This window comes from Argiope bruennichi, chromosome 2, assembly GCF_947563725.1.
Source record: "Argiope bruennichi chromosome 2, qqArgBrue1.1, whole genome shotgun sequence".
Classification (NCBI taxonomy): domain Eukaryota; kingdom Metazoa; phylum Arthropoda; class Arachnida; order Araneae; family Araneidae; genus Argiope; species Argiope bruennichi.
The window spans coordinates 114,887,847-114,900,987 of NC_079152.1; the positions used below are offsets into that span (position 1 = coordinate 114,887,847).

Below are 13,141 nucleotides of genomic sequence, written 5' to 3' on the forward strand. Positions count from 1 at the left end.
GAACTCATGGAAAATTTACATGCGAGAAAGCTTCTTCTTCGCTACTAACTTGTTCCAAATCCTCGCATTCACAGGGGCATTCTCTTAGAATTTTGTTTTTGCGATTTTCACAGAATAAACGTCTTCTATGACCCTATATTTTATGATAATTTTTCCTCCCTTTAATGCCTATTATCACTTCTCAAAATTTACGCTTCGAGTTTGTCAACATCCTCTGTAAACATCGGTACCGATGTTGCAGCGATGTTTCCAGACAAACATTTTAGTTTTTCTGGAATATATTAAAACCTCCTCAGTTTTTATACTACAGACTTACTATATCAAATTAAAAATTCCTTATATTTTCAAGCTTTTATTTTTCTAAAAGTTTTAATATTTTTGAAGATAGAAGTTGTAAACCGCTTTTTCGTTTTCAATAATTTAAGATCCCCTAGTTCATCAAATCGGAATTTTACTTACATGAAAAATAGTCTTTAAGAATGTGCTTTCACTTTAAAAAAATCACAGTTGAAATACCATTTGTTATTTTTTTATTATTTTTTTAGTCTCCAATAGTTCTCCGACTCCCTATATTTTTGCGATTTTCACCCCCTCAACGTCGTTTGGTACCCCATGTCGTATGATTGTATGATGATATATATATATATATATATATATATATATATATATATATATATATATATATATATATATATATATATATATAAATGTAACACTATATATAAAACAAATGTTAGCGGGATTTAAAATTAAGAGAAAAACATTCTAACTAAGTAGCTGACCAAAGCTACCGATTAAAAAAAAGTAATCCACAAAACTTCACAGCCAGAGTAAGTCATTTCCAAGAATTCTGATCATTCCAAACAATATTCTTTGAATTGAGTTCATTTTTCACGAAAAAAGGAGAGAACAGGAATTGAAGATACAGGCGTTCTCCTTCTGGCATAGCGTCCCACCGAGTAACACTATCGCCTCAGTGTTCCAGCTGATGGAACACATAATTTTATCCAAAGATTATACGTATGCTTTCCCTATAAAAAATTTAAAAATATATAAAAAAATGATACAGTCAACAATATGAGATTAAAATTATTTTCCCAACAATTATTTTTCACTAGATAAAAAAAAAAAAAAAGAACTAAATTCCTTGAAAAACTTGGATTTTTCAAAACGCGTTATAGTTGAAAATTATGGATCAGCTTGATTAAATTGTCATCTATATTGAAAAAGAAGGTTAAAAGTAAATTTTAAACTTAGTTTATTCCATTTATAGTTGAATTTAACTATTTTAAAAGTGAGCGATGTTAGGTGTTCTATGTATTAGAACACTTTGACGCATAGTTAAAACAATGTTATTTTAAAATTCTAATTATAGATGGCGAGTATGAACATTGGTAATGGAGTCGAGCCCCACAACATCGTATCTAATTAAAACTTTAGTGTCTTGATAATCTGTTTCCAATAAAAAGTTGTCTTTTGCAATAATGTAATTTCACTTTCTTATTGCTCATGTAAACTGCACTGAACAATTAAGAGAATCTTTCTTCCTTGCCTTTCATTAAACGAACAAAATAACACAATTAAATATCTAATGAAAGAATGAAAACAATTTTAATTTCATCGTAACTATGAAATGTATTGTTGAAAATTATTAAAATGCAGAAAAAAATTACACTTCAATTAAATTGATGCAATTGAACAAACAATTTTTAAAATTTCAAAATTATTTAAAAATTAGCTTTTTTAGAATATTATTTTCGGAAATGTTTACAGAAAAAATGTCACAATCTAATTTGATTTTTTATAAATTAAAAGTTTTGCAAAATCCCTTGGAGATATTCATTCTTATCTTCCAAATTATCACTGAGCCGAAATCGGTAGCTCTAGTTCAAATGGTCGGCCGTAAGGATTCCTGGGGGGGGGTGAAAATTTACGAGCGGTTATACTTTACTACTAGTAGGGATACATTAAAATAAAACGATCTTACCGTCAAAAAAAAAAAAATTCGATATCGAGATTTTATGAATTTTGACATTTTAGATTTCCTGAATCGGGAAAATATCCATTATTTTATCATGATCGGTGGCAGATTTTATCTCATTATCTAATAATTCGAATAAATTCTCAGTCTCTTTCTAATTCAGTATTCATTGTTGAAGGAAGGTAACGAGAAATAAATGAATAGAAAAATCTTAATAAACGTCTCTTGTAAATTATGTTCATTCAAAACATTTTTGTTATCAGAATTTTAATTTGTTCTTCCTAGAAAAAGGGAAAATAGACTTCGAAACATATGACCCTTTTTAATTCTAAAAGAGCACCTTTCTGACTTTGTCATCTCAGCATTCATAAAACATTTGAAATTCTTATCAAAAATCCTTAATGACACAGCCACATATTGTATTATATTGCACAATATCAAATAATGATCGCAATATGGTTTAATATTATTTCAGATTGAGTAATAAAATATCTCAAATTATTATGCAATCTTCTGACACAGGCCGTGTTACTCTGTGGCGATTCATCCCAATAATTGATCTATAAAATTTTGTTCTTAGTAAACTATATTATTTTTAAAAATAATTCGCACTTTTTGTATTTCTATTTAGCATACATAATCAAAATTTTTTATTAGTAAGTTAATATAAACAGAAAGTCTACTATTGGAATTTTATAAATGGTAATAGGAAACAACACGAGATATTCTTTAAAGCGTTTTGCATGAAAATTAGAATGGGAAATTATTAGTTTTGTCTATATAGCTAATGATTCGGTCAACCAAAATATTAATGGTGGCATACTGTCAAAAGGGTATGATATTAATTTTAAAATATATTTAAAACTTCTAGTAAAATAAAATAACATCGTTATTGCCTTTCTAAATGCCATGAAAAAAATGAGTAAATAACAAACACTGCAGTGACAACACTATTCCCAAAATAAAAATGTCTACGAAGATGCTTATGATTATTTATTAAATTAATGAGAATTTTTTTCATAAATTTCCATCAGAACATTTTTTTTAATAAAAAAAGAAAACAATTGATTTTTTGAAAAATTTGAGTTTTCAGTAAAATTATTTTCAACAATATTATAATAAAAAATTGAATTAGTTTTTATCATAATAACGTTAGTGAATTGTATAGTCCACTCAAAATTTTAAACATTTTAATTTTAATTTTTCTGATATTATTTTGTTTTTGTTTATGATATACATACCATTTATTTAAAAATTTATGTTATTGGACTTAATCTGTACACTTAAATAATTTCATGTACAAATGTGTTATTTTATTATGAAAATTATTTTTGATGCATTACTTTTATTCTAGCTATTGTGACAGAGCTGAATCTTGCAGGTAACAATATTTTTATTATTATATTGAACTATAATTTCTTTCATTATCATTATAGATATGATTTCAAGTGCTTTAATCTTTCTTTTATGTTGCATACATTTTTCGAATCCAATCAATTCATATTTCCTTTTTTATTTTTTTTATACTTCTTAACATTTCCAGTCACATTATGATTCAAAGAATAGTAATGACAATTTAAAGGGGGACATTTTGAGTTTGTGGGAGAATCATTAAACAGTCAATTTAGTAGAATAGTTCCCCCCCCCCTAAAAATTTACTGTAGAATCCTAATTTTTGTTCTGCTGAAATACGTTTTTAAGATTTATACTGATAAAAAAAGACATGCCATTTTCATTTTAAAACAAGTAGAATCGGATTCCGATTTAACGAATTAATTGGGACTGCAAATTTTATTCGGTAAATCGGGGGCTATTCTTAATATCGGGGACCAAAACAGGAAATAAAAAATTCTGCATTTACATTATGAAAACCCTAATAATATCTATAATTAGAAATTGTACATTTTTTTTTAATTCAGCAACTAAAAATATAGCGAATAACTAAGCACTAATTCATTTGAAATTATAAAGTGCGTATTGAATAAAGTTTGACAACTTCCTTGATTTTTGATTTGAAAACGCTCTTTTCAACTTCAGAAGAAAATACTGTGCATTTTACAATTTGCTACATTAGATGTGTTTTCTAGAATCAAAACCATGTAAACAATTTTAAAAAGTTTTAGCGAGATTTTTATTATTGATTTCTACATCAGAATCGTTATTCATTACTTCCAATACATTTACAATCTCACTTATTTGAGTTACACAGATAGACAATCCGTTATCACAAGTGATATAATCGTTAAACTCTATTCCAGGAGGAACTGTTTTCCATATGACTTCTTCCAAAGGGTTAAATGGAAAGATGACTTTATCATTCTCATCACTTTCTAACTGTGAGCCTGGCAATACTGCATTTTGAAGCCTTTATTTAATTGTGTTTTTAGAAACGTGGTCCCAAGATCGTCTCACAAAATGCAGGGCATCCAAAATATTGGCTTTGCATTTCGTCTATGCATTTTCATCCAACGATGCTATATGCGATTTTATAAGTAGCTGTTTTGTAATTTACTTTGCAGAATGAATGATACCAAAGTCTAGCGGCTGAAGCTCAATTGTGCAATTTGCAAGGAAAAACACGACTTTGATGTTTTTTTTAAATTGCAAATTGAAGGATATATGGATTGAATAATCCGCACATTAATTTTGTTGATTGATCAATAAACAAAAGAATTTTTCTCTTTCCGTATTTTCATAGACTTATCTAAAAGCTCCAAAAAGTCTGTAAATAGGGAAGATGTCATCCAGGATTTTCTATTTGTCGTTAATGTCTTTACGTTTTTTTTAAAAATATCGTGGCTTTACTGTCCTTTTTATCAGAAACGGTTCAACTTGTTAATTCCATCAGCATTAACATAAAAAAAACCGTTAACTTCATTTTGCTTTTTCCCCACCAAAGCATTTTTTTTTGTTTTTGCCATTTTTATAAAGGGAGTCCCAAAATTAAAGCAACATTTGAACTTGCCATTATTCGTAAAGTAAAGTGTTGCCAACCTTATTAAAAATCATTTGACAGCTGATAGTTTAAGGTTAGTAAAAAGGGAGCGTTACACGATAGAACAAAGTGTTAAAACAAGATTTGAATTAAATTAAAAACACAGTATTTTTTTCTTTAAATTGTTATGTTTTTATTGAATTGTAAAGTACACAGGATAAAGTACCTGGAATTACACATAGGGAAAATGAGCTCCACGGCATTGCTGGTACATACGCACTCATTTGTCGAAATTTTCCATGACCATTTTTCATAAATGTGGCTAAATTTTGTTAATGCAGCATTGAATTTCCTCCTCCAATGCATGCGTGTTTGTGGGCTTCTTGGAATAAACCTTTGTTTTCAAATAACCCCATAAAAAGAAATTCAATTGTGTTATATCACACGATCTAGGTGGCCAATTCTCAAATTTTCGAACTGTGATCTCCAGAATTTTATTATTTTTGAAATATTGTTCAACAATGAAAAAACGTTGTTCTATCATGTAACGTTCAATTTTAACTAACCCTAAACTTTCAGTTGTCAAATGTTTTTTTAATACGGTTACCAATACTTTACAGCATGAATGGTGGCAAATTCAAATCTCGCGTTTATTTTGGGACACTCTTTAGTAGCAGAGCATTTTGTCGGGGTTTAAGCCCCCCCCCCCCAAAAAAAAACAATTCTCTTTCACCTGCGAGATAAATGTTGAATGTTGCAGCTTTCCCCCCCTATCTTTTACTTCATTCACACAAATTTAGAAAAATATAAATAATGGAAATGAAATGAAAAATGTGTAGTAATTTAAAAATAAAACGAACTTGACTCATGAAATTTTATGATATTTTCATCAAAATTGTATACTTTTTTTACAATTTTTGAATACATTTATGAATTTGTTGGAGGAAGATCTGTCTGTCCATTCATGAACAACAATAATAATACAGCCACAAGAAGCTACAAAAATGAATTTTGAAGATATTTTCTGGGGATAAATCTGTTCATGGGTATACAGTCACACTACTAATCTGTTTGTCTGTCAGTATTTACGTGAATACGAATATCTGAAAAACTCTATTAGTTAGATAAATGAAATTTAGTTTCCGATCTTGGTACTAAAACTCTAAACCTATGTTAAATTTTGAATAGAATCTTTTAAAAGGACGAGAGCCAAAATATGTGATTGATTCTCTTTACTACATTGCGAGACTAAGAAAGCAAGCCATATTTTAGAAGTATACGACAAGGTTGAAGGGGAGGTGGACAATACCACTAATTTTTCACATCAACAAAAGAAGCATATGGTGCTTCATTTTTATTAAAATACAGGGTGTTCATTAATAATTGTCGGGGTTTCCATACCTCATAACTTTCGAATAAAAAATATTACGCAAAAACCGATTACGTATTCGTAAATTACAACTCAAAGAATTTTATTAATGAGATTAAAGTGTAAAGCTTGCACAATTTGCACTTTGTAGGCATTCAGCTGAAGGCGATTATGTGTTCGTAATTTACAGCTCAAAGAATTTTATTAATTATATTAAAACGATTAATTAATTTGCACATGGCTGCCCTTCGTGGCTCGTAACACATTGAGATGAAATTCGATTTTCCTGCAAGTGTTCTCCAGCATTTGTGGGGTAACATTTTGGATCGCAGTAACAATTCTGCCCTTCAATTCATCAAGGGAGGGCACAGGGGTCTTGTACACAATGTTCTTGACAAACCCCCATAGAAAGAAGTCCAGCGGTGTTATATCTGGTGATCTCGGAGGCCATGGGATTGGTCCACCTCTTCCACACCGTCTGTTGGGAAAGTTCTCGTCTAAAAAGTCCCGTACAATCATGCCCCAATGTAGGGGTGCATCATTCTGTTGAAATATCACATCTGGCTGATGTTGCTGCATCTGAGGAACCACATACATCTCCGGCATGCCAAGGTATGTTATGGAGTTTATTGTTGCTTCAGCAAAGAAGAAAGGTCCAATAACTTCAATATGTGATAAAGCGCACCAAACATTCACCTTTGGCTATTTCTTTCCAATTCTCGATAATCGTGCTGGTTCTCCGAGCCCCATATTCTACAGTTATGTTTATTCACTTTTTCTGACACATGAAAAGTGGATTCGCCACTGAAGAACCATTTCCGAAGGTAATTTTCATCATCCTCAATTCGAGTCAAAATTTGTTCAGGGAACTCAAAACGACACGGTTTATCATTCGGGTGTAAAGCTTGCACAATTTGCACTTTATAGGCATTCAGATGAAGGCGATTATGGAGAACGTTCCATACCGTCGTATGCGACACATGTAATAACTGTACAGCTGCCTGTCTCGTTGATTTTCGTGGACTGCCAGTAAACGTTTCTTGGATGCGATCAACATTTTCCTGCGAAGTGCTCGGTCTTCCCGCTCCCTTTTGGTGTAGAACGCTAACAGTTTCCTGAAATTGAGTTAACCAGCGTCTGCTAGAATTATCCGAAGGAGGATCTTTCTAGTACACGGTCCTGAAGCGACGTTGAGTAGTTATGACTGATTTAGTTTCAAAAAACCACAATACACACATTGCTTTTTCTTGCACGGTCGCCATTTTTATTTATGACATCATAATTACCCAGACTGCAAATGCGCTAAGATCGCATTGTTACCTCGTAAAATTCTTTGAGTTCTAATTTACGAATACGTAATCGGTTTTTGCGTAATATTTTTAATTCAAAAGTTATGAGATACGGAAATCCCGACAATAATTAATGAACACCCTGTACTAGAAAATATATCTGTCTAAATGAATTGTTGTCCTGTTAACAATATCTCAATCTAATTTAGTGTAGCTATATTAATGTCCCGTTTGAAAGTAAATAAAGGGTATTTTGAGACGGACCTGGTAATTTTGAACACAAATCAGATGACGAGGAACACATCTGGGTATACACGTGTATGCAGGCCTGGATTAATTTAATTTTTATGCTTCTGAAATTTGATATGTTTTCATCATTCCGTTTTGCAAATTGACAATAATATACGTGATCAATAAGATTGCAGATTGCTATGATATTTTTTTACCTAATCAATACCCAGCCTTAGAATTTTATCAATTGAATAAAATCTTCGCAGATGCTTTCTATTAATTATTTCCGAATATAAATAAATAATTATTATTTGATTTGAATTTTATTAATAAGTTGTTATTATTTTATTAACCTTTAAAGAAAGTAATTAATAAAATATTTTTCAGGACCGTACTTTACATCACAAAGACTTCCTTCAATATCTGTGAAAAGTATGTATGAACATGGTTTTTGTGAAATTGTTATGGTTTTTTTTAATACCTATGTTAAAATGTTTAAAATCTATTTTTGCTTATCCTGTCGGATGACAAACTCGGGCTCTAGTTCAGAAAATATAGACATTTTAGTTTAACCTAAGAATAATTTATCAACGTCTATGTATATCTTAATAAAATGACAATTATAACTGAATTACTTATTCTGAATCGTCACTTAAATATTTTTATTGTCTCCTTTTTAAGATATCACTGTCTTTCACTCTTTTTTTTTGTTTCATCTTACGCAGTATAACATTTAGTTTTGATTTTTATATTTAAACTTTGATCTAACTACTACAAAAATTTCAAACTCTAAAGAAAATTTTTGATTAAAAATAAAATATTTTAATTTAAAAATAATTATTTAATTCCAAATAATAAGAATGCAAATTAGTGTTTCATTTCATACTTCTTAGTTATTACTATACCGATGCAGTTTTTTTGGAAAATAGAATTTATAGAATTTTGGGATGCAATAGATTAAGAAGCAAATCAAATTGCTGTTTTAGGAGACTTTTGATTAAATTTTTAAAAATTACTGAACAAATTCAGATTAAAATCAGAAAAATAATTCTCCAAGCAATGGAAAAATTCGCAAAACGTACAACGGTGATCTTTTTTTTTTTTTTTTTTTTTTTTTTTGGTATGCTAGGGAGAGAAAGTGTAAAGTGTATTAGAGATTTTACTTTTTTAAAATGTGATTTTAAATTTTGGTTTCTCTTTCATTTCTAGCAACAACGACATACTACTCAAAATCCATTGAAGTTAGTATTGCTAGTAAGTAATAATTGACTTATTTTTCTTAATTTTGAGTAACAAGCAAAGTTTTAGTTTTAGATACAGAGCCATTTTTTTTGTATTGTAGTAGTTTCTTAAATATGCCTGGTGAAATAATTTATTTATTCATTCACGCCAATTTAGGCTGCCCAGAAAGTATAAAACACTAATAAAAACAATGATAAATTTCCTAAACGCATTAACAAAATTATTACAAAGATTTACATTACATTTCATCAGTACTGAATCACACAAGATATAAAAATGCAAATCTTAAACTACAAAAATTCAAAACAAATTCAAAGGGTGAAACAATGAGCTAAGAACTATCTTTTGCAATAAAAAACACATAAATAATCTAATAGTCTCGCTATAACTAAAACATAGCATGCATTTTAAAAATGTAAAATATTATTTAATAATCTAATAGTCTCGCTATAACTAAAACATAGCATGCATTTTAAAAACGTAAAATATTATTCAATAAAATAAATAATTTAAGAATTAAATAACCTTGTTTCTGTTTAGTAAAAAACCTTTAATATATCTGCATAGTAAATTAGATGGTAAACAAATGCTTGGATTCGATTAAATCAGCAGTTTTGTGTAGGGTTTTAATCTTTAAAAAACTTATTCTCTATAAAATAAAAATAAAAATATTCGCTGCATTTACTAAATGGGTGTTTGGATGAATGCTGCACTTTTAATCCAGTCAAATTGTACTTTAACATAATGTATATATATATATATATATATAATATTGAAATTCTAATTAACTAGGTAAAACGCGTTTTAAATAACAGTGCTAGGGAGAACCCGAATGAACTAAGATTCTAACTGATAGCGTTCAAAAACACGTTCTGGTTGATAGCGACAGGTTTTTTTCCTAGTTATTTCTAGTTTTGTCCAATTAAAACCGTATGAATCTAGATTTGTTGCTTGTGAAACAATAAAAATAAATAAGTATAATAAAGTATTAGTAAAGCATAAATAAAAAATTACATTAAAAAAAGTAAGCAAAGCACAATTAAAAAATAAATAACATTTATTTCATCTATGATAAGTTCTATCCTCAAACACTGTTTTACTAAGTATAGTTTAAAACAATTATTTTGGATAGATACTTATAATATTGTCTAAGAAATCAGTCTAAACACGAATAAAACGGGTTCTCTCCAGCGCTGTCAGTTAGTACACGTTTTTCCTAGTTTGTTCGGTTTATTAGGTATTAAAATCAAAATTCAGGAAAATGTTAGAAATCTCTATCTAGAGCACAGGAAAAAAAAGTATTGCCGATAAGAATGTCACATCTCAGTGATATGCATTTCAGAACTCTCAAAGCCGAAGGAGACAAGAAGCATTGAAAAAGTGAACGATTGAGGAATATTCTTTATACCATTTAATATTACTCACAATTGGATGAACATAATCCATTCGACGACAGACTTTTTAAATATTTAATTAATTATATAATTCCTCTCTATGATATGGTGCTTAGAGTAATTCAGAATATCAGTGTCAGTGCTACAAGTTTGCAGGAGTAATAGACAACCCAACGACGATTAGAAAATATATTAAACATCAGACTTTCATATGAATTCTTCATACGCTAAAGCAAAACGAAAAATAGAATAGTCATATGTTAATGCAACATAAACTTTTACCACGAAATTTACATTCACAAAAAGTGCAAATGCTAAAAGTCATTTTAAAGTTCAGCAATAAGCTCTTACATAGGCACTTCCTTATAATAGGCCAGGGGTGGCGAACCATTGGCACGGGACACAATATTTTAGGCACTCCGCCTATCAAAACGTTTTGCATTTTAGTTCAAAATACCGAAGTTCACTATGAAGTATTACAAGCAAATACGAGTGTTCCCATTACATTTAAAAAAGGGCAGATAGTTGTACAGCTGTTAAAAATTCACTTGCTGAGAAAGAAATTGATTTGAAAAGAATTGTTTCAATAATGGATGGTGCTCCAAATATGGTGGGCAAAAAAATAAATAAATAATGGTTTTATTAGTTTATTTCAAACAGATGTAGGACATTCGATTCTTGAACTCCATTGCATTATTCACCAACAAGACTTGTGTTCCAAGAGTGGTTTAATATCTCTTGATAATGTAATGGCGTTAGTCACAAAAATAGTCAACCTCATGTCGTTGCAGGCTTTAAATAAACAAAAGTTAGAGGTTTTGTTGGATGAAGTCATGGCTTACTAATGTATTGTTACGAAATTTCCGGGTTCGTTTGGATAGTGGAAGTTATATGGTGTGGAGAACGCTCAATCAGCAGGCGGCAGTAGAAAGAAAAAACAACGACGTTTATTTACACGAAGACACACAGGACAGCACAAAGACGACAACTATATACAGCATAAAGAAGACAATTATTTTCAGCCGAGACGTGCACACAACAAGACTCTACTGCAGACAGTAGCGCACAGCTTAGTTCAGCACTAGCTTGACTCCGTCGCTGCTCTGCTAGTCTCTGGAAGACTCGTTCTTCATCGTCGATTCCGACTACTCTCTTCAGCTGCAGACTGCCTCCTTTTATAGGTCTCAGGAGGCGGGGCTAGAAGCCTCTCAGCCAATCAGGAACTTTCGAGGCGTATCTCGATTCCCAATGGACGGATTGGGAAAATTCTCGACGTTTCGTGTATAATCTATTTTGGCGCCAAAGTCGTCAAATTCGTCGCCAAATGGTCGCCAAGTTTGTTGCCAAGCTATGGGACCTCCGACGCGACACCCGGACTCCGTCCAATACAGATGACTGTAAAACAATCTTTCTGATGATGGAACCAACTATGCTGGGAAGCAGCAGCACAGATTTGTAACAGTACAATAATGTTCACTGGTTGAGCCGCGGGAACGTACTTCAAAGATTTGTTGACTGCTTGGAAGAAATCAGACTATTTCTGCAAAATGTGGGGGAAATTGAACAATATCCACAGTTGTTGGATGTTATGTGGCTCCCAAAATTGATATTTTTTACAGACATATGCCAACGTTTTAACGAATTTAACGTAAAGCTTCAAGATACAAATAATTATCGTCATGATTTATCTCATTTGCGCTTTTGACGTTGGATTGCATGTTTTAGGAGCGATATTATTAAAAAAAACTACAAGTACTTCCAAAATTTGAAAAAAAAAATAATATAAAAGATTTAGATGTACATGAGAAACTAGACGAAGAAAAAGTGATTGAAGAATTTATTTCTGTATTTGATTCGTCCTTCAGGGAATTTTCAGCCAGATTTTCTCAGTTCAAATAATTATCGAAAACGCTCAAGCTTATTATGTACCCTGTTGTGATTTCATTTGTTAAACTGAACCTGTCCCAACTCGATTGGTTGGAAATTGAAGAATTTGAAATGCAACTGATTGATTTCCAGACTAGTTCAATATGGATTCAAAAATATATTGAAACAAGGAATAAGTTGGAATTGATTGAGACAGAAAGATTAACAAGTAATGTACGTAAAAATGCCAGTAACGAAATTTTGGGAACATAGAATTCGATTCCAGACGCATGCTGGCTCATGCTATTTTAACCATAACTTCATTTACCTATGTCTGTGAGTTATTATTTTCAGAGATGAATAACATTAAAGATTCTCTTAGAGACCGTTTGGCAAATGACACCAATTCAGCATGCATTCTGCCAAAAGTAACATCTTGCAATCCCAATATAAATTATTTGTCATCTAATCTGCAACAAAAGAAGTCACACTAATGTTACTTTAATTTGAATTACACTTATAACTAAAACCTTTACTACTATAAAGTGCAAATTGTATTTTTTCGTTGTAAATAAAGAGTTTTGAGTTGTTGGTATTTAGTTTTATTATTTTCCCAATAATCACAAGTCAAAATTATTTGACGGCACGTCTATACTTCATTAAACATTTCTTTTGAAAAAATGGCACGTTGATGCATAAAGGTTCGCCACCCCTGTCATAGGCATTATATAGAAACGGTAATATTTTGGGAAATTTCTGCGGCATCTCAGACGTGATAACTTCAGCAGAGTATTGATATATTTTTACTTTTTATGTGCTTTACAGAAAAAAGTC

At 30.7% G+C, this 13,141-nt stretch overlaps 1 protein-coding gene across 1 annotated transcript in view; it reads left to right on the forward strand.

Annotated features, from left to right (window-relative positions):
• Positions 1 to 13,141, forward strand: part of LOC129962298 (uncharacterized) — a 91,324-nt gene that overhangs the window by 30,922 nt on the left and 47,261 nt on the right. Inside the window, exons 10-12 of the mRNA XM_056076045.1 lie at positions 3,336 to 3,362; positions 8,193 to 8,237; positions 9,015 to 9,059. Coding sequence (XP_055932020.1) covers positions 3,336 to 3,362; positions 8,193 to 8,237; positions 9,015 to 9,059 — 117 coding nt within the window. The remainder of the gene's footprint in view (positions 1 to 3,335; positions 3,363 to 8,192; positions 8,238 to 9,014; positions 9,060 to 13,141) is intronic.